This window comes from Delphinus delphis, chromosome 12 (assembly GCF_949987515.2).
Source record: "Delphinus delphis chromosome 12, mDelDel1.2, whole genome shotgun sequence".
Taxonomy (NCBI): domain Eukaryota; kingdom Metazoa; phylum Chordata; class Mammalia; order Artiodactyla; family Delphinidae; genus Delphinus; species Delphinus delphis.
The window spans coordinates 82424532-82449559 of NC_082694.2; the positions used below are offsets into that span (position 1 = coordinate 82424532).

Genomic DNA, 25028 nt, shown 5'->3' on the forward strand with positions numbered 1-25028 from the left:
CACTTTTGCATATTTTGCAAAACACATGACCGTGCGAACTCATTGCTAGGGCCCCTCTCGGGTGAGGAAGTAAACCCTGTAAGTTAGGAGCTCTGAAGCTTAAGCCCCACAGGGTTTCTACAGAGAACTGAGTGCCTGTCTTTGAAAAGCTTTGCAGTCTTGTGCCCTGGTCGTGGGAACTTTTAAAGTAATTCAACAAAATAAATACTTGTTGAATTATGTTATATACAGTATGTGTTTAGCAAGTGTTTTATGACTGAATACTCGTTCGGGCACAGGAAAAACTAATATGTCATTTGATAAGGTCGTAGATGTACTGAGGGCCCAAAGAAACTTATCCTCCCTAGAGACAAAGAGGATAAGGGTCGGGGGTGGGGGGGAACAAGGGATGAATGAGGGTTGGAAACGGTCTCGTTGGAAACAAGTGGGAAAAGAGAATCCTAAGGATCAGAGAGGCAAACCAAGTACTGTACTCCTGGAGAGAAAAGGACGGAGAGCCCAGGAGCCACCGTAGGTACGTGAGGGACACGCGGGATGGAGGGGCTGGCCTGCCCCGCCCCCAGCTAGTCCCTCCTTCCGTCGCTCGCCCCGCCCCCTCAAAACCCAAACCGGTAACCTCTACCCGGCTGCCTCCCATTGGCTATGCAAATGAGAGAAGTCTGTCGGGACCAATAAGCCGCGGCCACGGCTTGGTGACGTCTTCCGGCCCTCCCCTGCCGCACCGCCCCGCGTTTGCCTCGCGGGCCGAGGACTGGACGTGAGGCGGCGGGGGCGCGGCACGGCGGAGGGGAGGCGGTGGCTGGACGAGGCGGTGGCTGGACTACGCGGTGGCCCCGGACCTCGGCATGGCTCGCCTGGTGCTTGGTAGGCGCAGGCCTCTTCGTCCGGGGCGGGTGGAGGGGCAGCCTGGGAGACCGGGAACCCCCGTGGCGGGCCGCGGACGGGGGAGCGAGCGGGTGCGTGGCCTTGGCCGGGCCCGCGCTGGCGGGGAGGGTCGGTGGCCCGGCCCACGCGGAGGACGCAGTAGGGGAAGCCCCTGGGGCGGTGGGGGAACTCCGGGGACTGGGGCTGCTCTTGGCCGGAGCCCCCTGCGCGGGCCCTCGGGCAGAAAAGTGCGGGGCGCGTGGGGAGATGAGGGCGCCCTTGGCGGGGGCGACTTCCTCCCATCCGGGAGGAGCGTGTGCGCGAGCGCGGCCGGAGGCGGGAGCCCCGCGACCGGGCTCGAACCCAGGGCGCCTGGGACAGCTCCGAGCGTGGGGCCGAGTGGCCGGTGCCGGGCTCCGGTGAAGGGGCGGCGTTGGGCGGGCCGGGTGTGAGCGAAGGCCGGGAGCTGCCTTTGAGCCCAGAGACCGGCTATGGCTGATCCCTGGCCGAGGTTGGGTACTGGGGGGCCACCTAGCAGGGGGACCTTGTTCTGGGCCTCGAGTGTGTGCGGGAGAGTCACGGGCTTCTCACACTGAAAGTTGTCCTCACCACCTGTTTTATGGAATTCCCACTTGTAAAAAACCTGAACTATCAAAACCCGGTCCTGAAATAAATCCTTCCTAAAGCGGGTCTTACGATGCAAGAGCACTTTAAATGTGGTTGCACTTCTAACAACCAAATTGAACCCAGACTTTCTGGACTTACGTAAATGTCAGTTTTAGAGACTACAGTAGTGTGGTTGAGGATCCCGTTCCTTCCTGGGCTCCCCTTGGTCCCAGCCAAGGTGCTCTGACAGTGGATACCTGAACACTGTGGATCCAGATAGCAGGGCTTGAGTCCCACCTCTCCGTCACCCCCGCATCTACTAGCTGTGTGGCTGGGAACTAGTTACTTAACCACTCTGGGCTAGTACTCCATAGGGTTGTTCTCAGGATTAAGGAATTTATATGTCTGAAGAGAGTAAACAAGATCGAAATATTTGCCGTATTACCGTAGAGAGAATAGATGAGGGGGAAAGAACTTAGTTTCTGTACAGTTGCCTGCGAGTGACTTCAGACAGGGCTGTGGAAGACTGTAGGATTCTTACAGTTAATTCATTATTATAAATGTAGTCAGCCTTTGGGGCGCCCTCTCGGTTTCTGGATGAGTGCTTTGGGACCATGTACTCTTGCTGGCAGGTGTGGGACAGAGATGTTAGTGACGTGGATTTATAACATCCTTTACTACCCTGGAGGAATCATGGGAGGCCACAGATGGCAAGCTCATCTGCTCACATAGATTCTAGATAGACCCTCGGGTGTTCCGGTTTCCCGTCGGTGCTGGTTATCAGCGAGTGGAATGGCCATGTGAGTTTTAGAAACAGAACGGTATTGGTCAGCCTTGACCTACTTTTTATCATCTTAAGTGGGCTGAGGGGTTTTGTGGGGGTAGTTGCTGACTACTTTTCAGCTGTTGGAATTTGTACCTCTTCTGATGCTTTTCTGAGTAGCGTGTTTGATTTCCTTGTAACCCTACTAGGTCTTACTGCCTTCTGAGGAACTTAGGTCTTGAACCTTCATCAAGACATTTCCACTGACAGCCGTTTATGAGGAGGGAATGCTCCTGTGAGAACCAGGCCACTTTATAGATAAGAAAAGTCCAGCCCCCTTACTGGGGGGGGAAAAAGCTCAAGTTCATGTCCTACTGAGTGTCATTAGGCATGACCATCTTTGTACAGCAGGGAGGCCCATTCCTGAGGTAAACAGTCATGGTTCATCCTTTGATGACTGCGGCCTGCTTGACACAGCATGAGGAGGAGGTGCATTGTTTATTGCTGTCCCTGATTGGCATGAGGAGGGAAAGAAGGTAACTCTCCTGCCACGGGCCATAGCATGCCCCTCCTGGGGTTATGCTTCTGTAGGCTCCAGCCCTTTGGTTAAAATTTGGGGTTGCATAGCAAGGTGCTGTTTCTAATTATGTGGCCTTAGGCAAGTTACCTTTTCTGCTCCATGTCCTGTGCTAAAAATGGGCGTGATGATACTCACCACATAGAGTAGATGAGCTACTGGTACACAGCGCTGTGTGAGTGTTATTCTTAGTTAAGACGGCAGTTTTTGGAGGGTACTTGGACAGATACATATATCAGAATGTCAGCCATACCCCATTCCCCTTGTAAGATTTTCTCTTAAAGAAATCATATTTATTTGAGGAGGGAAGAAGTATTAGAATTTTTAGTATTGGCCTGTTAATAGAGAAAAATGGAGACCATCAAATTATGTCAGTAGTGGATTAGGAACATGATACAGCCATTAAAAATGGTTACATGGGGGGTAATGGGTAATCCATAATTACTTATGTAGAAAATGTAACTTATTTTGAGTCAAAAAAGGTTACAGAAGGGAATGTATGTAGTAAGATCACATTTATATAAATTTTTAGGCCTCTGTATAGTGTAGATGTGTTAGTTAAGAGTACCCACCAAAATATTAATAGTTCATTCTGGTGGGACTGTTGATAGTTTTTCTTTTTTTGGCTTTTCTCATTTTTGAAACTTTCACAAGGAGCTCAGTATATTGAAAAACTAATAACTCCTACGGATTTTTTTTTTAAAGAAGATAAACGTCTTTAAACATAGTAGATCTCCATAGAGGATTTCCTAAGACCAGTCTTCCTCTCACGCTTACTCAGATCTAGGACTGTCTCTGCTTAGGTTCTTGATTTACTTGCTTTATTAAATATGTCAAACTCTGTAATCTTCCCAGCAGCACCATCCAATAGAAATATAGTGCCAAGTTTGTATGTAATGTTATATTTTCTAGTAGCCACATTTAAAAAGACAAAAAGAAGTAGGTGAGATTAATTTTAATATATATTTATTTATCCAGTATATCTAAAATATCACCTCAAGAGGAAATCAATATCAGAAATATTAATGAGATAATTTACTTTTTTCCCCTACCAAGTCTTTGCGATTTGGTGTGCTGTTTACACCTACAGCACACCTCAGTTTGGGGCAGCCACGTGTGGCCAGCGGCTGCCATGTTGCACAGCAGTTAGCAAGGGAGCCTCGCTTTGTTTGGCTTGACCTCCATCCACACCCTTTCCCACCTCTTGAGATGGAAGACGAGGTCATTCGGTTGCAAGCTACCCCCGTCTCTGACTCTGGGTTCCCTCCCAGCCTCCTAATTCAGGCATTTTGTTACATTATTCCCTGTACTTTAGCCTCTCCCTCCACATATTTCTTCACTTTGTGCTCAGCTCACTCCCATCTTTAAAAAGAAAGCTTCCTTCTATCCCCCATTTTCTTACTGTCTCCTGCTCTTTCTAAGAAACTTGTTTAAAGAGTTATTGTGTGATTTTCACAGCTTGTCCCCTCCTGCTCTCTCCAGCCCTGTGCAGCCTGACTGCTGCTTACTTTCACTACTGTACCTCAACTGCCCGGGACCCCAGTGACCTCTCTGTCATTATATCCAGTGGACAGTTTGCAGTCGTTCCTACTTCACCTCCCAGTAGCCTTTGTTACTGTTGCTCATTCCGTCTTTCCCCTGGTTTATGTGAAACCGCTCTCCTGATAATTCTCCATCCACTGTCCACACTGCAGCCAGAATACTCTATAGAAAGCAAGTCTGATCCTACCCCCTGCATGGTAACCCTTTAGTGGCTTCACATCACCCTTAGGAAGGTCCACAGTTAAGTTCCTGCAATACTAGTCATGTCTATCATTCAAATGCAGTGTTCTCAAACAGTGTCATTGTTATTCATGCCCATGGCATACTGAACATTTTTATCTTGAACACTAAAAAGACAACATGGTTTAATGGGTAGAGCTTGGAAGTAGAAGTCAGGGAGCTGCTCTCCCAGTTATATGTGTGACCACAGACGGGCCACTTGCTCTCTATCCGCCCTTGTTTCCTTATTTACAAAATAGGGACGATTGCCACGTTCTCGTTAGTAGTGCTGTGAAAAATCAAGTGGATCCAATGCGTTTGAAAGTGATTTACAAATTCAAAGTGCCTTGTAAGTATAAGGTGGAGGATTTAGCAGTAGAACAATTAACACCAGTATACACTTATTCCAGAAGAAGTTTACCATTGGGTTGTTCAAAAAGTTCCATTTGAAATCTTCCAAATTCTGTTTACAAAGTAAGCATGTGAAACTGTGACTAAGATGGCATATACACACATGCTTTCTTAGAAGACAGGTGAGTCTCTTATAATTCTTTGCATCAAGAGATTAAAAGAAGGAAATTATATGGTCATCTTCATAGATGTTGAAAAGAAAGTAATAGAAATTTCTTTAATATCATTAAGTTTATCTGTTTCAACCCAAAAGCTAGCAAATGGGAAAATATACCTATTAAAGTAAAAAACGTTCTGTTATTTAGCATTATTCTGGAGATACTAGACAATGCAGTTAGAAAGCAAATTATATATTTTATAAAATTTCATATATAACATATATAATTTATGTTGTGTGTCTGTGTATACATACACAGACAAATTTAAAGGAGGTAAAATTCTGACATTACCAATTCAGAAAACTTGGGTTTTTTAAATATTCAGAACTTGTTTTTCTATGTAATTGTTATAATCTGCATGTAAGTTCCCAGAGTAGCAACAAAAATACACTTGGTCCACAGTGTGGCTAAACTATGCTATTAATGATACAGACTCTCTGTCCTTCCTTTATAACACTGTTCACATGAACATTCTTTGGGAGCTCATCCTGCAACACTGTGAGCGCCTGATGATGTGCCATGGATAGTGTTAGTAGAAAGAAAAATATTTAAACAATCATTGCCCTTAAGAGAGTCACAGTCTAGTAGGGGAGGCAAATAATTATTTTTCCCATCGATAAGCTTTAATAAAGATAGCGTGCTAATACTGCAACTGAATAACACAACAAATACCATGTGGATTATCCAAGGTCACAGAGCGAGATGTAACTTCCCCATTTTCCAGTGCCCTTGCCCATGAAACGGTGATAATAGTACTGCCTCATGGAGTGTGGTTGTACAGAATGAAGGTGTTAGTGTAGGAAAAGCACTAAGAAGAGTATTTAAATCTGGTCCCAAGGCAGCTCAAGAGATGAGGGTGTGGGCTGTCTGTTCCCTTGTTCAGCACTGCACTGGGGGGACTCAAATTCCAGGGGCTACAGCAGCAGCCAGGCTGGGGGTGGGAGTTGGGGAGAAGGGGGTTAGGAGAGAGCTGACCCAGGCTGTCCTCTGTAAAGGGCCTTGGTCAGTTGAAAAGGACTTTGGTGGCCCACATTTCCTGTCAGCATGAACCCTGATGTTGATGGTGTGCTTTTTGTTGTTACTCCAGGTCTGATGAGCTGTACCCTCTTTATAGCAGTTAATGGTCTGTATTCGTCTAGTGATGATGTAATCGAATTAACTCCGTCAAACTTCAACCGAGAAGTTATTCAGAGTGATAGTTTGTGGCTTGTAGAATTCTATGCTCCATGGTAAGTATTATAAAATAGTTGTCAGTTATTTATGGTACTTTATAAAATTAAGAAAAATACTACATAAAAATGTGATTTTATTCAGCCGTCTCGTTTACCTAGTTTACTGATTAAGAGGTAGAGGACACATCCATGTAATACTAATAAGAATAGATCTCATAATGGCAAAATATAAATAAATAAAAGAGGTAGAGGAGAGGGAAACTGTTGATTGAGTCTGTTAAAGGGTGCAGAGATTGAGCCAATGACAAAAAAAATGGTGGAAGTAGCTAATAGTTGCAAGAAAGAAGGAAGGAAAAAACCCGTATAATTTTAGGAAGGTACATCTTTATGATGAGGTAAGTGGGGTGAAGATGGAAGGGAAATTGAATTTTTTTTTTTTTTTTTTTTTTTTTTGCGGTTCGCGGGCCTCTCACTGTTGTGGCCTCTCCTGTTGCGGAGCGCAGGCTCCGGACATGCAGGCTCAGTGGCCATGGCTCACGGGCCCAGCCGCTCCGCGGCATGTGGGATCTTCCCGGACCAGGGCACGAACCCGTGTCCCCTGCATCGGCAGGCGGACTCTCAACCACTGTGCCACCAGGGAAGCCCGGGAAATTGACTTTATGCAGAGAGAATATCGGGCAAAGGAAAGGGAAGGACCAGTGGTTGACTCCATTTTGTTTCTTGAAGAGGGTTGCTTCCAAAAATATGTAATTAGAAAATTTGGTTTGATTTAAAAGCTCTTCTCTTGCCTTACATCTGTTTCTGGGGCGGGGGGAGGGGAACAAACTTGTAATTACCATTGAAATTAATAGTGCCCAGTTTCATACAGCTGACCCTTGAGCAGCACAGGTGTGAACTGCGCCAAGTCCACTTACATGTGGATTTTTCTTTTTTTTCCAACAAATTTGTACTGCAGTGTTACACAATCCACTGTTAGTTGAATCCATGGATACAGAGGGCTGACTGTAAAGTTACATGCAGATTTTCCACTGCAGAGGGTCAGCACTTCTAACCCCCATGTTATTCAAGGGTCATCTGTGCAGTCAAAATGCAGTATTATTTATGTAGTTAAAACCTTTAACGGAAACAAAACAAAAAACCAACAAATACACATGTATAAAATAAAGGCTATAGGATCACAAAGGAAACCTAAAATGTTGGAATAACATTATTAAAATAGCAAAATAAATCTTGATATGATTATGTACTACTTATTTACTGGAACGTAAATACCAACATCTAACAGCTAGCTACCATAATACTGAAACAGTGATGAACATAAATGATGTTTAAAGATACCTGCAACAACTATAGTGGTGATAAGAAAATAGCTCTGATTTTTATTTGTGACAGTCACAAGTACTAACCAACTATGATATGTTGTTAATGTTTATAACTGAAGGAAATCCTAAATTTCAATTACAGGTTAATGAAAATACAGGATTTTTTCTTTCCCCATCAAAGTTCACAGAGCCCCTCAATTTTTATCCACCAGTCCTTTGGGGATTCTTAGACCCCAGTTGAAGAACCCTTGAGTTACAGGGTGTGCTGCTATATTTATATTTGTGGCATTTTGATCTGTCTTTACATTGCTTTACATTGGAATTGAAGGGGGTATATACTCTGACAATCTCCGATTTGAGTCCTTATTTCATTAGAATAAATTGAAATTAAAGAGGCACAAAGTCCTGTAAAATTTTGACTTGTGGACTTATAAGTAGCTCACCTAAATAGCAAAACATACTGTATATGTAGTATGTAGGATCAGCATTTCAGGACGTTTTGCTGAAAGATCCTGACTTTTAAAATATTGGATTGGACTTCCCTGGTGGCGCAGTGGTTAAGAATCCACTTGCCAACACAGGTGACACGGGTTCGAGCCCTGGTCTGGGAAGATCCCACATGCTGTGGAGCAACTAAGCCCGTGCGCCACAGCTACTGAAGCCTGCACGCGTGGAGCCTGTGCTCCGCAGCAAGAGAGGCTGCGCGGTGAGAAGCCGGTGCACCACAACGAAGAGCAGCCCCCACTCGCCGCAACTAGAGAAAGCCCGTGCACAGCAATGAAGACCAATGCAGCCAAAAATAAATAAATAAAATAAAATATTGGATTAAACTTAAGCCCCTATGAAAGGTGATGTTATATAGTGATTAAGAATGTGGGATCTGGAGCCAGGAAAACCTGTCAGGCAGCTTTGTCACTGGGTGGTATTGGGAGGGTTTCTTAACTTCTCAGGCTCTGTTTCATCATCTGTAAAATGGAAGTGACAAAGCCTGCTTGCAGGGTGGTTGTGCTGATTAAATGAAATCCTGTATGAAGAGTGCTCATCGTGGTGCTGGCACGTGGCATTGGCTCATTAGCTCCTTAGAGACTTAATTAGAAGAAAATATACTTTGTTTAAAAAAGGAAAAAGTCACCTATATAGATAAACTAGCTATGCTGTCTTCATACAATGGGTATTTTACAGTGATGAAAATAATACAGCTACCTATAACCTCGATGACTGATTTAAACATAACAGATTTCTGTATATATAATGTTTAAAAGCAGTTTTCTATGTGTGTTATATTTCACGATAATTCTTTGCAAGTACTGGTACCTAAAAGATTAAGATTATTTTTCCTTGTGTTCATGTGACTGTCACTCATTCGTGTTCTTTTATCACCACCTTGCGGTATCAAGTGCTTTTCACTTGTTAGCCATACTAAATGGGGACTACATGTGCATTTTTACCTCTACAAGCTGCTTGTGGGAGCCGAAGAACGTTGAGATTTAGGCACTGGAGATCTAGACTCTAAAACAGTTGCCTCATCTATAAAATGAAAAGTTTGGACTAGATCAGGGACTATCAAACATTAATAGATTTAAGAGTCACTAGTAGAACTTATTAAAATACAGGTTCCTGAACCCCTTCTCTAGGAACTCTGGTTTCTTGGGGCCCAAGAACCTGCACTTTGCTAAGCCATACAACTGGGACCGCACATGAGGCACATTTGACCAGATAAACACTAAAGTTTCCACTCAGGGAGAGAGTTATGAATGATAGTGTTTGTTTAAACTCTTTAAATACACTTTAACTCAGCAGTAATTTGGAAGCTTTTTTATGATGATATGAAAGAGGATCATAGTAGAATCAGGACAGTGAGTTCCTTCAGGTCACCGATCATGGTTTTTAGTGCTCTTCTCCCTGCAGGTCCCCACCCTCAGGGCATGTCACTCAGTAGACTGTTGGTGAACGTTTCTTGAATTGGGAATCAAGGACTTAACTGTTGCCTTCTTTGTGTTTTCATCCCCTGAAAGGTGTGGCCACTGCCAAAGGTTAACACCAGAATGGAAGAAAGTAGCAACTGCATTAAAAGTGAGTTTCTGAGATGTCCACATTCACCTGTGTATGTTAAAATAAGTTTAATTAAGCAAATGGACTTAATGTACAATAGGAAGTTAATTTGCATATTGAAGCCCAATACTCTTGTTCTGGTGCCAAAATTATGTAGGGAGCAAAGGGGTACTGTACATTCTAATTTTTCTCTCGTCTACTTTTGTTAATTCTGTTGCCCAGTTGAATGGCGTGATTATGCTTCGCCGAGCTAGTTCTGGGAGCCGCACAGTTTCCTCACAGGCTGACTTGCATGTTGCCCAGCTTTCCATTTAGGAATGGTTTCCCAGGCTAAAGTTCTCATTGATTCTGTTGGCGAATGGAACCTTTACTATCTTGTCTCTGAGTCTACATCATCAGATGATGGGTTCTTGTGGAATCTGCTCTGGTTGAAAGAAAAATAGATATTTCTTTTATGTTTCCACAGGATGTTGTAAAAGTTGGTGCAGTTGACGCAGATAAACATCAGTCCCTGGGAGGTCAATATGGCGTTCAGGGATTTCCTACCATTAAGATTTTTGGATCTAATAAAAACCAACCAGAAGATTATCAGGGTAAGGACTTTTCCTAATTACTTCATTCCATTGGTTGGAATTTTAATTTGAGCAGGTAGGTAGAAAATAGGGAACCTGGGACTCTATAACCTGTTGGCCCTGCTACCTGCAAGTTTTTCACCCTCTTCGTGCCTGAATTTCCTTATCTGTCAAATGGTATAGAGTAATTCCTACCTCTTCTGGGTTGCTCTAAAGACTTAATATGTGTCAAACAGGTAAAAGTTTTTTTATTACTGTTTATACTAGGTTAGGCCCACGGGCTTAGCAATGGGAGAGTAATGATGTTTCGTGCTTCCCTCTTTTTCATTACAGTTTTTAAAAAATACTAGTTACTGAATATTTTATAGTTAGTTAATATTTAATAAGTTTCTTTAATTACTTAATATTTGAAAAGATCTGCAAGTGTTTTCTTGCTCTGATTGCTCGTCCCTTCACTGTGGGGCGGGTCTAGCATATCAGCGTGGAAAAAGAAGAGTCCTGTAATTTGGAAGTCAGTTTAAACTATTGCTATTACTATGGAGTATTTTGCCCATGAATCTTTATACCTTGTAAACATGTATAGTATCTGAATATTAAAGCTATTATTTAGTCTTTTAAACTATTGATAATAAAGAAGTCCCACAAGTTCTTCATTTTATAGACAGTGGTCAGTTGTATCTGCTGTGAGTCACTGAGGCAAGTGGGCAGAGGATCTTGGCTCAGATTCCCTGTTCTTTTACAGAATCGGCTGTTATTTAAGATGTCACAAGCATTATATTTAAGACAGAATTGCTAAGTTGAGCCATACCCAGGGTCCAATAAAAGTATTGGGCGTAATGTATTTAAAGTTTAAATTATGGCTCATTTGATCTTTTTTTAAAAAAGATTTTGTTACAAGGGGCATGTAAGTGACTAAACTTAGAGTCTAAAATCTTAGGTTTTGCTTTATGTGAGAGGAACAAGTTTTCAGGGTTGGAGGCGGGGAGAATCAGCATCACGATAAAAACAAAGTGACTGTTGTCTTATCTGTACTTGGTGTCCTGCATTGTATCCAGCGGATTGAGAAAACATTCTCAGAAAAGGGAATGTGAAGGGAGCAGAGAAACCATAGCGTGAGCTTTGAAGACAGCCTGGCCTGGGTTTAACTGCTGGCTAAACAGAATACCTTATCTCTCTGGATCTGCTTCTTGTTTGTAAAATGGGGATGTGAAAACCTGTTTTAGGCTACTGGAAGTTTCACTGAAATAGTACATGTAAAGCATGTAACTTGGTAAGTGTCGGTGTGGTTGGTACCTCACCAAGATGGGGGTCAAAATACTTGGGGATGAGGCCTTAGACACATCATTTCTCCTAGACTCCCCAGCTCTAAAGTTCCATAAAATGATCAGTTTCATTTTTCTGACTAACCACCTGCTTTTCTGCTTTGGAATATAATTTGTTCATTTTGCTAACTTGTAAAAATGGAATGTTTAGAGCAGGGGTTAGCGTTTGTCCTGCTGCTTGTTTTTGTAAATGAAGTTTTTCAAAACACAGTCACGCTTGTTCATTCATATGGTCTATGCCTACTTTCACACTAAAACAGCAGAATTGAGTAGCTGCAGCAGTATGGCCTGCAAAGATGAAAATAATTACTGTTTGGTCTTTTGCAGGAACAGTTTGCTCACCCTTGGTCTAGAGTGAGAAAACCCTCTCTGTCTTTTTCCCTAGTGTATTTCTTTTTTTTTCTCTCTCTTTTTTTTTTATATTTTCACTTTAAAAAAAATTATTTGGCTACGTTGGGTCTTCGTTGCTGTGCGCAGGCTTTCTCTAGTTGCAGCGAGCGGGGGCTACTCTTTGTTGCGGTGCACAGGCTTCTCATTGCGGTGGCTTCTCTTGTTACGGAGCACGGACTCTAGGCGTGCGGGCTTCAGTAGTTGTGCCACGTGGGCTCAGTAGTTGTGCCACGTGGGCTTTAGAGCACAGGCTCAGTAGTTGCGGCGCATGGGCTTAGTTGCTCCATGGCATGTGGGATCTTCCTGGACCAGAGATCAAACCCGTGTCCCCTGCATTGGCAGGTAGATTCTTAACCACTGTGCCACCAGGGAAGTCCCCCTAGTGTTTTTCTTGATTTGGTATATTTCCAGGTGGAGATTGGTGGTGGAAGGGGCACTGGTTCAGAAGGTGGAGGTGTCTGCAGTAGATAAGGAGCAGAAGGCTGTTTTTATGTTGAGGTCTTGCCTTTCTGTCTCAGGAAGTGACATACTTGGTAATCTCAGCCAGGATGCAGTGCAGGATGATCTGAACACACTCCGAATGCTGCTGTTGTGTATTTTCTTTCTAATGTCAAGTCTGAAGCGTTCTCAGAAGTTTTTAATCTCTTCCTGGGCAGTTTGATTAGAAAACTCTATTTTTAAGAAAGGAGAAGAAAGAAGAAACTTTCTAAAAAGATTTTGTTAGTTTTGCCTTTAAACTCTGAAGATAGTCTCAAGGCATATATTATCCATATTCTTCTGAGTCAGTTAATAGTCCCCTAATTTCTTGAGCACATAGTTTTTGGTAAACTTCCAAAGGCTATTGTCACTATCTTTAATACGGGGCTTGTTACTTCCTATATTAGGAGTAAGTTCAGCTACAGAACCTAAAAGCCCAAAATAAGTGTTTTAAGCAAGGTAGAAAACAGTGGATTGCTTTCCAGTTTCTTAGCTTCGGACCCCTCGTATCCTACTTGTTATTATCTCAGAAATAGTTTTTCCATTTGCCTCATTGGGTACTTTGTGTTTAGAAATTTCCCCTGCTCTCTGAACTAGATAACCTTCTTTTTCATCTGTGTACGTGTTATACATTCAGTAAACATTTGTGAACTGTTCTCAATAGTAGATGGTATTTATGGGTGAACAGAATGTCCTCGTTCACACTAATAACCTAACACTGAAGAAGAGGATTTAGTTTTTCCCAGCATAAAGTCTAGCAGGAAATACATTCTGGAAGAAACTGGCTGTCTTAAAGATACACGTGGTGTTAGGTCTGTTTGAACATCAGATGAAGCTGACAGGTATGTAAAGGTTCAAGTCTTCAGGTAGCGTCCGATGTAGGCTCCCAGCCCGCCCGCCCCCGCTCACCTGATGGCCCGTTGTCTTCCCGTAGGTGGCAGAACTGGTGAAGCCATCGTAGACGCTGCTCTCGGTGCTCTGCGCCAGCTCGTAAAGGGCCGCCTTGGAGGCAGGAGTGGTGGATATAGTTCTGGAAAGCAAGTAAGGCTGTGTATAATGTCAGTTTTTAATGTGGCGTGATCTTTAAGCCTGACTGTAAACTCCGCGTAGAAGATAATTACTTCTTAAAATATTTTAAATTGGTGGACTTTCGGTTAAAAAGTAATAGGAGGTTGATTCCCTCCAAAAGGGAGTCAGACACCCAGCCTACTCGCGTGGCCCCTCAGAATCACTGTCGCCATAGCCAGTCCTAGGGCATCCGCCACAGCCGCAGGCCGGGAACCACGGCCCGAGATGGCTTCCTTGGCCCAGGGCCGAAGGACAAGAGCTTGGCCTACAGTGGGAGAAAGAGCCCCAGGCCGTGGGAGTGGGAATCTGGCTTCCATGGCGTTTGTAGTTCCAAAGTGGAGAGAGGGAGACCAGCTCTCCTCCAGGTCAGCTTTGGGCAAACGTGGATGAAATTTGGATGACCTCCTGGCCCGTGTCTGTGGCAGTCGGGCTGAAATCCCTGGGCATCTTTACATAAATGGACAGGGAAGAAGATTCCTGTTCTCTGGATTGGTATTACAGATTCCTGTGTGTGAAATGTGGCGTAGTTATGTTCTTGCGAAAAGGCATTGAATTCTTCCTGGTACACACAGGCACACCTCGTCGTGTTGCACTTTTTACAGAGTGAAGGTCTGTGGCGGCCTTGTGTCGAGCAAGCCTCTTGGTGCCATTTTTGCAGCAGCATTTGCTCACTGTGTCGCATTTTGGAGATTCTGGCAATGTTTCAGAGTTTTTCATTATATTTATGGTGATCTTGATCGGTGATCTTTGGTGTTACTATTACAAGAAGATTATGATTTGCTGAAGGCTCAGATAAGGGTTAGCATTTTTCAGCACTGAAGTATTTTCTAATTACTGTATGGTCATTGTCTTTTAGATATAATGCTAGTGCACACTTACTAGACTACAGCATAGTGTAGACATAACCTTTATGTGCACCAGGAAACCAAAGCATTCATGTGAGTTGCTTTATTGCGATGCTCACTTTATTGCAGTGGCCTGGAACCGAACCCGCAGTATCTCCAAGGTCTGCCTGCGTGTGTACACACAGCCCTTCACTCTCTTAGGAGGCCAGTGAGACTAGCTTCTTTAGACAGACTCAGAGCTCACCAGAGATTTCATGATTTTGCCTTTTATTTCAGACTTAGACATTTAATGAGCACAGTTGTCTTTCCTACCCCCATGGCTTTTGGCCCAGGCAGCGGAAAGCACTGTATCGATCCTGACTGCTTCGTGGGTTTAGTACTGAAGAAAACTCCTTGAAAAGATAAAAGGATGAAATGTTATTTTTAGCTTTCTTAAATGGTAGGGACTTTATGAAGAGGTACTAACTGGATGTCCTGGGATGAACCAGCGCTGTTCTGAATTAGAATGGTGTTATTAAGGTGGTTCTTTGAGCCATGCTGAGGTTTCTCTTAATGAAGATAGAAGGGGGGGTGGAGTTCAGATACACGTTCCTTATTACACTGAGTGTACTGCTAATTGTTTGAAAGTAAATACTGTTTGCCAAGTAAAAAGAATAATATTAAGGAATGTCCCCAATCTGAGTAAAATAGTTTTCAGTTGAAAGAAGAACTCAAAACTTTTAAGTTGTAGAAATGATTATTGTTATACATATATTTAGAATAGGATTAGTGTTCGTTTTGGCCAAGTTGTAACTTAAGGTTTAATGTCACAAATGACAGGGTAGAAGTGACAGTTCAAGTAAGAAGGACGTGATTGAGCTGACGGACGACACCTTTGATAAGAGTGTTCTTGACAGTGAAGATGTTTGGATGGTTGAGTTCTATGCTCCTTGGTGTGGACACTGCAAAAAGTAAGTGCTTTGTACCAGGTGCTTTTTTAAGTCAGGTGCTTTTTAGTCTGTCCACGTGGCTCACTTTGAAAGAGCTGAACCAGGTCATAGGTAACCTCCAGGATCTCCTCCCCAAAAGCTCCGGCTCTGAATGAATGTTAAACATCGGCATTAGGGCCGAGTGTTTCCTCTCGTCATATTTTCAGTGATTAACAGGGAGCCAGCATCCAGAGTTGGGGGGCGTGGTGGACGAAGGACCAGGAAGTGAATGTGAAGGGGGCATCATGCCTTTCGTAAAGCTACACACAGAGTGTTTCCCAAGTGTGATTTAACCGGATTGGGCAGAAATGCACACACCAGTTAAAGTATTTGTGCTTACAGTTAAAATACACTGTTAAAGCGCAGGTATTTTTCTACAGTCTAGAGCCAGAATGGGCTGCGGCAGCTACAGAGGTAAAAGAGCAAACGAAAGGAAAAGTGAAGCTCGCAGCTGTGGACGCCACCGTTAACCAGGTTCTAGCCAGCCGATACGAGGTGCGTGTGCTTCCGAGGCTGATGTCTTTGTGAGGTGCCCTGTGTTTTCACCTGCTACACCATCTAGTACTCCTGGGCTTTCTAGGACGTGGGAGGGGGGAGGCTAGCCGTTTTGTAATGACGAAATTAAATCGTTTTACTGTTGTAACAAGTGAATCTGGCACTCAAGACTGTTGGGGGCTTTTTAGTTTTGTTTGTTTTGTTTTCAGTATCGCACTGCCTATGTGTTTAATGTGAGCCCGAGCTTTCGCGGGTTATTCGTACAGCTTTTGAAATTGGTTTATTTGTTCTAGAGCACATAGACTGTGTTAAGTATATATCCAGGGTTTGAATAAGATTCGGCTAAGCCTGGCAGTGAGACTGTTAAAACCCCCTGATTAACAGACCTCTGTGTGCTGTCCCTTACACATCGATGCAGGCTAGGGAATATTTTTGTTACACTAAATTACCTATAAGGTAGTTTTAGAAACCATAAAGATCTTATTTCTTATGAAATGGTAATTTGATTTGTACTCTGGTATTTTTTAATAGATTAGGGGATTTCCTACAATCAAGATATTTCAGAAAGGCGAGTCTCCTGTGGATTATGATGGGGGACGGACGAGATCCGACATCGTTTCCCGGGCCCTTGATTTGTTTTCTGATAACGCTCCGCCTCCTGAGCTCCTTGAGGTAATTAAACCTCTTCAATCACTTGTAGTAAGGGAAGCTTTTCCGGGCTGATGATAGAGGATATTAAAGCAGTAATAGCTTGCTGTCTTTTCCAGTAAGCTCTTTCTCTTCTCTTTTAAAATTCTCTCTTTAGAGTGTTTTTGTACTTTCAGATGGGGAAAACTTGTCTGAAAATGGCTGCCTGTCATAAGTTTTAGTGCCAAAATAATCGCACTGTGAGCAGAAGTGTACCTTAGCGTCTTAAAGATAGAACGAATCCATTCTTTCATTTATTGCTCTCAAAACAATAGCTAACATCCATTGAGCACCTGACCATGTGACAAGCACGGTTCTGGTGCGTCTGTGTGGACTTTTCTCATTTAATTCTCCTCTGAACACTTAGAGGTAGATACTGTTTTTAATCTCCATTTTAAATATGGGGACACAGGCACAGAGAGCCTCAAATTCATGTGAATGTATGAGACGTGTAAATGTGTCTTTTTTATCTGTCCAAACGACTAAATGTCGTAGCCAGGCTACGCGCAGGTATTCTGACCGTCCGTGTGTGTATACAAATGCCTCAGCACCACCGCGGATAGATGGCTGAGGGATAAAAGCAGAAGTCTTCACAGAACGTCTCGTGGTGTTTCTGTAACGCACACAGAAGTGTTACTTGGGAAGAGGCTTATCTAGCTCTTGAGTTGCTTTGCGCGTAACGAGAGTGACGGTGCTCACGCCAGCTTACCTCTGGGCTTTGTGTCACGTGGCCTTCCAACACCCTGTCTTCTGCGCCCCGCAGATCCTCAGCGAGGACATCGCCAGGAAGGCGTGCGAGGAGTACCAGCTCTGCGTCGTGGCTGTGCTGCCGCATATTCTAGACACGGGTATGGCGCGCCGCATTCCATTCGTTGTGCTGTGTTCCTCGCTCTGAGAACGCTTAATTGACAGATTAATTTTACCCATTCCTTTATTTTTACCTTAAAATTTTTTTGTCCATTTACATCAGGAGCTGCAGGCAGAAATTCTTACTTGGAAGTTCTTCTGAAGTTGGCAGACAAATACAAAAAGAAAATATGGGGGTAAGTTATCGAACTGTCTCAGTGTCGTCCGGGTGGAAGAGTGCAGCACTGCGCGAAAGCGGCTCCCTCTGTGTTTTCTGTAGGCTCTGCTCCTGGGCTCACTTTGGCATGTTTTTCTATTTAGGATATAAAAACACTGACCACCTAGGAGGAAATGAAGTCATGCAGGCCTCTTATTTATAACACACTTATTTGTACCCCAGCGCACTTTTTCTTAGAGGAATCGTGTTCTGATGGCGGTTGGTTCTAGGCTAGCAGGGAAAAACGCCATTAGTGACAGAGTTCAATTCTAGCAGAGCCTCGAAGGCTAGATAAAGAAAGCAGAAGCAGAGGTGTGTACCCTCTTCTGAGTGAGGGCCGGACGCAGGCAAATGTTTAAAACAAAGCTTGTCTCTGTTTCCATTGTATTAATAATCTTTTTGCTCCATGTCGTCCTTATCCGCTGCTGTCCCAGGCACCACGTGTCCCTGCTGTCCCTCTCACAGTGGCCTCACACCGCCTCCGTTAGTCCAGCAGGTGTTTACTGTGTGCCTGCAGAAGGCTGCGTGCCCAAGTTCCTTATTCTTCTCCCTTGTATGAGTGGAGGGAAGAGGTTTTTTTTTAGCGTTTTCTCCTTTTTTTTCTTGTGGCCTCTCTGTGGGGCATGCGGGATGTTACCCCGACCAGGGACCGGACAGCCCGGGAAGCCCCAAGGGCAGAGATGTGGTTGAGCATGTTTGTATGTATTAAACAATGGCATATCCTTAACTTTTAAAAAGAAGTTGTTACGCTGCTGAAGAACGTGCTTAATAACCCAAACGATGTTGGTAGGATTTCAGGTGACAGAGAAAATTCATCAGGTTTGTTGGACAGTATTTTGGGGACTGAGGGGAAAAACAGTCCTAGAGATAGACCAGTCCGTTTGGGGGACTTCCGGGGTTAGGGTCTAGGGAACATAGGAGAGGAACTGTAGTTACTTCAGAGCACATCTAGAACACATTATTTTAAAAACTAATCTTGAATTTTTCATTTATTTTTTCACCTATTTCATTCAAAAGATGTGTAATCTTTTGCTCTTTAATTGTTAGTCAGGTTCTGACTAACTCAAAGGGGATCTTTGCCCTAAAACCAACCTGCTTTTCTAGGTGGCTGTGGACGGAAGCCGGAGCCCAGCCTGAGCTTGAGAATGCGCTGGGGATCGGAGGGTTTGGGTACCCCGCCATGGCGGCTATTAACGCACGCAAGATGAAATTTGCTCTTCTGAAGGGATCGTTCAGTGAGCAAGGCATTAATGAGTTTCTCAGGTAAGTCCTTGCTTCTTTGAGTTGTCTTTGTTTTGTCTCTTTGTTCGGTTCTATTGTGGTAGTTGGTTCCAAACTAGATTTATAGAGACTAGGCAATAGATGGAATGGTTTTGTGTTTCACATTTCAGAGAATTAGCGTTTATAAATTAGAGCTTTGGAGTCGTCTTCCTGTGCGGTGGAAGTCTTCTACTTAGTGAGTCATACTAGCACATTCCTCCTCTCGGGCCACCTCGCCATTCTGTGCACTTGGCATTGGGCTTGTCCTCATTCTCATAAAGGTCTCATATGGGCTACAAGCAGTCCCGTCTCACCCACTCCCGCTCTAGGCTGCTTTGTACCCCTGACTTCAGGTGATAGAGTTTCCACCCCTGGGCATTGGATTTAGAATGTAGTTATTTGAAAATGAGTGCACTAACTGAAGTGACTCCAAAACGTGCAAACAATATGATAGGTTCTCAGACTCAAAACCAACTTACAGAGCTCGCTAAGCTGCCCTGTTGTTCAGCTCATCCTAAAACTGACTTAGTCTTCATTTAGGCAAATACAGAATGTTAACCCATACTTTTCTTAGATTTGTGGTGATTTGATTAATGCCTCTCCCCTATTAACTGTGAGTTCCACAGAGTTTGAATCTTTTACACAAAACTTACCCCTAGTCGCCACTGTAGAGCCTGGCTGGTAATAAGCTCTTGTAAATATTTATGAATGAACGATTGACTTCTTGTCTCTGGAACAGTTTCAGTTAGGAAAGGCATCCCTACCCTCAGGGACATTGGCAGGAAGACTACTCATAAGTGTGCTTCATCCTTTTTCAACAGCGAATTCCAATCTGGAAAACCTTAGAGCTCTGAGTATAGGAGAGTAGTAAGTAACCTTGAGACTAAGCCTCTGGACTCACGTAAAGTACAGAGGAGGTAAATGCTTCCAGGAACAACAGCATGTTGTAAACTTGAGACAGTTACTTTTGCTTGAGATCATACAGGTCACTGGTTCTCAAACTTTGTGTCTTGGAGTTAACAGAAAACCTCAGATTACCAGTGGAGAAAAGTCTGCGGTAATGAATAGGAAGGAAACAAAACGTGGCAGTATGCTTGTTTCTAGCCACATGTGAGTCTTCTTTTCTAAGGAGACTGAACTTGTACGGAGCATGTCACTAGTGAGGAGACTGCTTCCAGCTGGCCGGGGTGGGGCCTGGCAGAGAGCTGGCGGATACATCTGCTTGGTGGCGAGAGGCACCAGCGTACGTACTTGAAAAACCACACACCTGCCACGTTCTGCGTGGCTATTGGAAAACCAAGGACAAAAACCATCAGTGCGTATACGCAGGTCGTCAAACAGCCCATAGAAGTTAATGGTAACAGTGAAGCTAAACTAACAATTTATAAATGTAGGGGCAGCAATTGAACACTGTGGTCAACCCAAGGTGACATTAGTGGTTTCTGCATCTTTCCTTAAGAATGTCATGTTATGGGAGTTCCCTGGTGGCCTAGTGGTTAAGATTCCAGGCTGTCACTGCCATGGCCTGGGTTCAGTCCCTGGTTGGGGAACTGAGATCCTGCAAGCTGCACGGTGTGGCCAAAAAAAAAAGTCATGTTGTGTTCTATTGGAGTAGCAGCCAGAAAAGGCAAGTATATAATTGTACTTTACGCCCCCAGAAGTGAAAAAGGGCCTGAGTCATATATTGGCTTGGCCAGAAAGTTCGTTCACGTTTTTCTGTAAGATGTCAAGCGAACTTTCTGGCCAAGCCGGTATATGCGTTCGTGGCCATTCAGTTTGAAGGCAGTGGCCATGCTTCTCCAGGCTTTCTTAGTTAGAAGAGAGATCTGTTAGCATTTAGCCTAAAAGGAAGATGGAGCCAGAGGGCAAGTGCGTAATTGAGCAATTAAAAAACCTTTTTTGTTATTTTTTAAATGATGATTGAACTCTCTGCCCTCAAGGTTTTGTTCCTTTTTGAAGGTTTGACATCTTTCCTCTAGTCTGTTTGCTTTTGCCGCTGACATTATTAAGTAGGAACCTAGAGGCTGATGTCGGGAGATAATAAATAACCTGATTAAGGACACAACTAGTAAGAAGCAGAACTGCTGACTTTTTATTATATACACGGGTTTGTGTTTCCCACATAAACCAGAGCCTGGATTGTCCTGTGCCTTTCCCTAGTAAATTGAGCCATTCTGGCGGACGTAGTAGCCTGCGTGTGACACAGGTCTGACTTATTGCGCTGAATACCTCTGTCCTACCCATACAGCACAGTTCATGGAATGGTGGTAAAGTGGGCTTTTACATATTTATAATCCTGTTTTCTGAATGTAACTGGCATGTGTACATCAAGGTTGCTCAACGTGGGCACTCTCAACATTCTGGGCCGGGTAGTTGTTTGTCTTGTGCATTATAGGATGTTTAGTAGCATCCCTGGCCTCTACCCCTGGATGCCAGCAGTGTACACACACACACACACACACACACACTCACACTCAGTGATTTTTGAGTTGTGACAATCAGAAATGTCTTCAGACATTTGCCGGATGTCCGCTGGGGGCAAAAATTGCCCTCAATTCCAGAACCGCTGACACACGTTGTCAAGTGTGCGAAGTAGCCAGAAGCGACGGGTAAAATTACCCAGTTTTCCTACCGTGCACAGTAACTATTGTCGGACACATACAGGAAACTTGACATCCTGTTTGTTTTTCTTTTACCCATATTCTTTTTTTTTAATCGAAGTATAATTAATTTACAAATGTGTTAGTTTCAAGTGTACAGCGAAGTGATTCAGTTATGCATATATTTATCTATATATGTATTTTTCCATTTCTTTTTCCATTATAGGTTATTACAAGGTATTGCGTATAGTTCCCTGTGCTCTACAGTAGGACCTTGTTGTTTATCTGTTTTATATATAGTGGTGTGTAAATGTTAATCCCGAACTCCTAATTCTAAGCACCCTTCACCGAGGATATCTGGAGGCGCCTTTTTTTTTTTTTTTTTTTTTGCGGTACGCGGGCCTCTCACTGCTGTGGCCTCTCCCGTTGCGGAGCACAGGCTCCAGACGCGCAGGCTCAGTGGCCATGGCTCACGGGCCCAGCCGCTCCGCGGCATGTGGGATCTTCCCGGACCGGGGCACGAACCCGCGTCCGCTGCATCAGCAGGCGGACTCTCAACCACTGCGCCACCAGGGAAGCCCAAGGGGGCGCCTTTTATAAAGCAGCCTTGCTCACCGTCTGGTGATCGCCTCTACATCCTTCCAGGGAAATGTTTATCGATACCTGCCAAAGTCAAAACCTAACACACTGTTTCGTGGTACAACTCTTCTGTCTGAAAGCTTGACATGTGTGAAAATTGCCACCATCACCTATAGATCATTGAGGGGGCCTGTGGGTTCTGCTTCCTGTTAGAAATCTGAGAAAAGGATTTCAGTTTTAAGGTACCATCTTTCAAAAAGCCTTTCTAAAGTTAGTGTGGAATTTTGTTAATCAAGTGTTAGTGTTGGTCTAGACCATGTTCTGGGTCAACTTTGATCGTTTTTACACACTTAAGTTGTATTTTAGCAAGATATGTTTGCTATTTTGTTTTAATTATTGGTAGTACCTGGCTTTACCTACTGCCAAGGCCTTAGTCAGGAATGTCATTATATTGTCATCTGGTTACATTGTTGTCCCTGATTGAAAAGATAATACTGTTCATGAAGTGCTTTTCCGGGGAGGGAGGTAAGAAATGCCTCTGTGCGGACATAGCAGGGAGTAGGGAAATTGTTACTTTTGAAAAGTTGTTTCTCCATCCGCACCAGCAGTCCGTCGTTAACCCCGTGCTCTGCTCACTTTCCCCTAAGGGAGCTGTCTTTTGGGCGTGGATCTACAGCCCCCGTGGGAGGTGGGGTCTTCCCTGCCATCAGCACCAGAGAGCCCTGGGACGGCAAGGACGGCGAGGTGAGTCCCGGGGCCGAGCTGTGTGTGAGCAGGACTCGCTGTCGGGGCTTCGGTCCAGCCCCTTACTTTCCCGATCCCTGTGCATCTTTGCTACTTGTAAACCAGACCTTTGCATCACACCTAAGCCTTGCCGTGAGCATAACCTGAAGAATCACCCTCACGGGCCTTTCGGGGTGTTCTTTGTCGCAAGACCCTTCATCCCATCCTCCGTATTACACGGTGCTATGTGGCATAGGATATTCGCGACAGAGACACCGAGATCAATTTCAGCGAGGTTGCTTTCCTGACTGTTACCTGTAAAGTGAACATTTAAGCTAGAATTCATTAACTTTGAGAGAAGTACAAAATTGTAGCTTTGAAATTAGCATTTATTCCGGTACACTTCTGCCCACCCCCCTCCAAAGGACCAGTTAAATAGCTGTTAGTTTTCTATCTATATAATAATAGGCAAACTTAAAAGCAGGAGAAAAACTGGACTGGGGAGAAACTTGTGACCAGAGCCCCTCTGGAAGTTCAGTGCTCTGTAAACTGAGATGCCAGACTTCCAGGTCGCCCTGTCTGTGGTTCCGTGTAGACCCTGCAGGGCCTGATGGTGGCTTTCCGTTTTACAGCTTCCTGTGGAGGACGACATTGACCTGAGTGACGTGGAGCTCGACGACCTGGAGAAAGATGAGTTATGAGAGGTGCCGCACAGACTCGAGTTTTCTTTTCTTGGGAGCGGATTTTCCAGCAGTGAAGGAACATTCTTTCCAATCAGATGGATCTACCAGTGGCCTTTTTAACCAAGAAGTAACACTGATTGGTCATTTGAAAACACTGCAACAGTGAACTTCTGCGTCTCAAGAAAACAGTGAAAAATTCTGTGAATTGTCACAGCCGGTGAATTGGGTTGTTTCTGTCAAATAATATTTTGAAGAAAACTGATGGGCTGTTTAAGCGTTTTTCCCTCCCTCTGACTGCTGCTTGAATGTTCTTGGAGGCTGTTTCTTACATACCAGGTTTTTTAATGTGATCCTTTCCTTTGAATATTAATTGCTTTTTTCCATTAAAGAATAAAACTATTTTGGACAATGCCAATAAATGTATGAAATTAGTGTCCACATCCTAAATTCAGTAAATTAGTACTATGAAGGGATGACCTTGATGTCTCTCCTCCCTGTAAACCTGTGGTTCACATGACACCGTCTGGATGCCTGCCACCACACAGATTTTACACGTGTCCTGCAAGGCTGAGTTTCAACTGTAAGTGTGAAACGTAAAGCGAGCTTATATAGAAGGATGAAAAACAATGGTTTGTCAAGTGAGAACTGCATTCCACCCCCACTGTTTTGTCTTTGGGCCATCACCAGCGACTACTAGGGTATACAGTTAGCCCACGGTTTTTAATACGCTATTATTAAACCCTCACAAAATGTCCCTTAAGACGTGAAATAAGCGGCAGGTTAGCAGTTTATAGGAAGTCCCCATTTATGTAAAACATTCAGAAAAGTGAAGCTTTGAATCTGTTAGAATGTAAATGAAGAGACAATTCAAAGGATTGAGAACATTTCTTTATTGTAACTTAAAAAAAATAAATACAACTGTAACTAATTTTTGTGAGCAATATTTCTCTAAAAATTTAAATTCTGTAGGATACTTAAACTCTTCTCTGGCTAAAGGAAAGAAGTGTCTGTGGTAATTTGCACAAAGATGCAAGTTTAGCGGTGCCGGCTCATCTTTCTAGTCAAGAAGACCAAGGTCGATGTGGAAATAGACGTAAGGAAAGTAGTCTTGGTTGCTGAGTTGCAATCCAGGGATCTCCACGGATGCCTGCAAAAGACATGGTCACATTCTAAGTGCATGAATTCGTTTCTTGTTTTACTTTCCTGTTTGAGGAAAGCTCTCTAGGCATTGACTGTATTTTCTGCCCCACCGTCCGCCCCCTACCCCAAACACACACACAGCCTCTTGTTAAACTTTCACATTTGTGAAGTGTCGATTTTCCTAACAGTCTGGCAGGTACCACTTTTGGAAAGTACCTCCCATGTGGAGAGGCTGACCTTACTGTAGAAAGGCAGCTCTTTCTGGATAAAAATATACCTACATCCAATATACTTGCGGCTCCAACTTCATCCAGATGTCTGAAGACGGAGTTCAGAACCTCTCTTAAACGTTTGGTGGATGACTTCTTATGCGGCTGGAGGAGAACCGCCTGGAAGTTCACTGGCAATCCATACCTGTTCAAAGTGCAGAGGAGTTACTGCAGATACGGGTAAAATGAACCTGACACTGT

General features: G+C 43.8%; 2 protein-coding genes across 5 annotated transcripts in view; one reads left to right on the forward strand and one right to left on the reverse strand.

Annotated features, from left to right (window-relative positions):
* Positions 1 to 830: 830 nt before the first annotated feature.
* Positions 831 to 24321, forward strand: PDIA6 (protein disulfide isomerase family A member 6). The gene is made up of 13 exons (XM_060027094.1): positions 831 to 864; positions 6228 to 6369; positions 9650 to 9707; positions 10153 to 10279; positions 13382 to 13488; positions 15180 to 15310; positions 15709 to 15823; positions 16355 to 16495; positions 17274 to 17358; positions 17481 to 17553; positions 18678 to 18836; positions 22660 to 22756; positions 23368 to 24321. The coding sequence occupies exons 1-13, from the start codon at positions 846 to 848 to the stop codon at positions 23434 to 23436; spliced, it is 1323 nt and encodes a 440-aa protein (XP_059883077.1). The 5' UTR covers positions 831 to 845; the 3' UTR covers positions 23437 to 24321.
* Positions 24322 to 24407: 86 nt separating this feature from the next.
* Positions 24408 to 25028, reverse strand: part of ATP6V1C2 (ATPase H+ transporting V1 subunit C2) — a 54489-nt gene continuing 53868 nt past the window's right edge. For all 4 annotated transcript variants that reach the window (XM_060027091.1, XM_060027089.1, XM_060027090.1 and 1 more), the window contains 2 exons: positions 24840 to 24972; positions 24408 to 24565 (listed from right to left, as the gene is read on the reverse strand). In XM_060027091.1, coding sequence (XP_059883074.1) covers positions 24476 to 24565; positions 24840 to 24972 — 223 coding nt within the window. In that variant the 3' untranslated portion in view covers positions 24408 to 24475. The remainder of the gene's footprint in view (positions 24566 to 24839; positions 24973 to 25028) is intronic.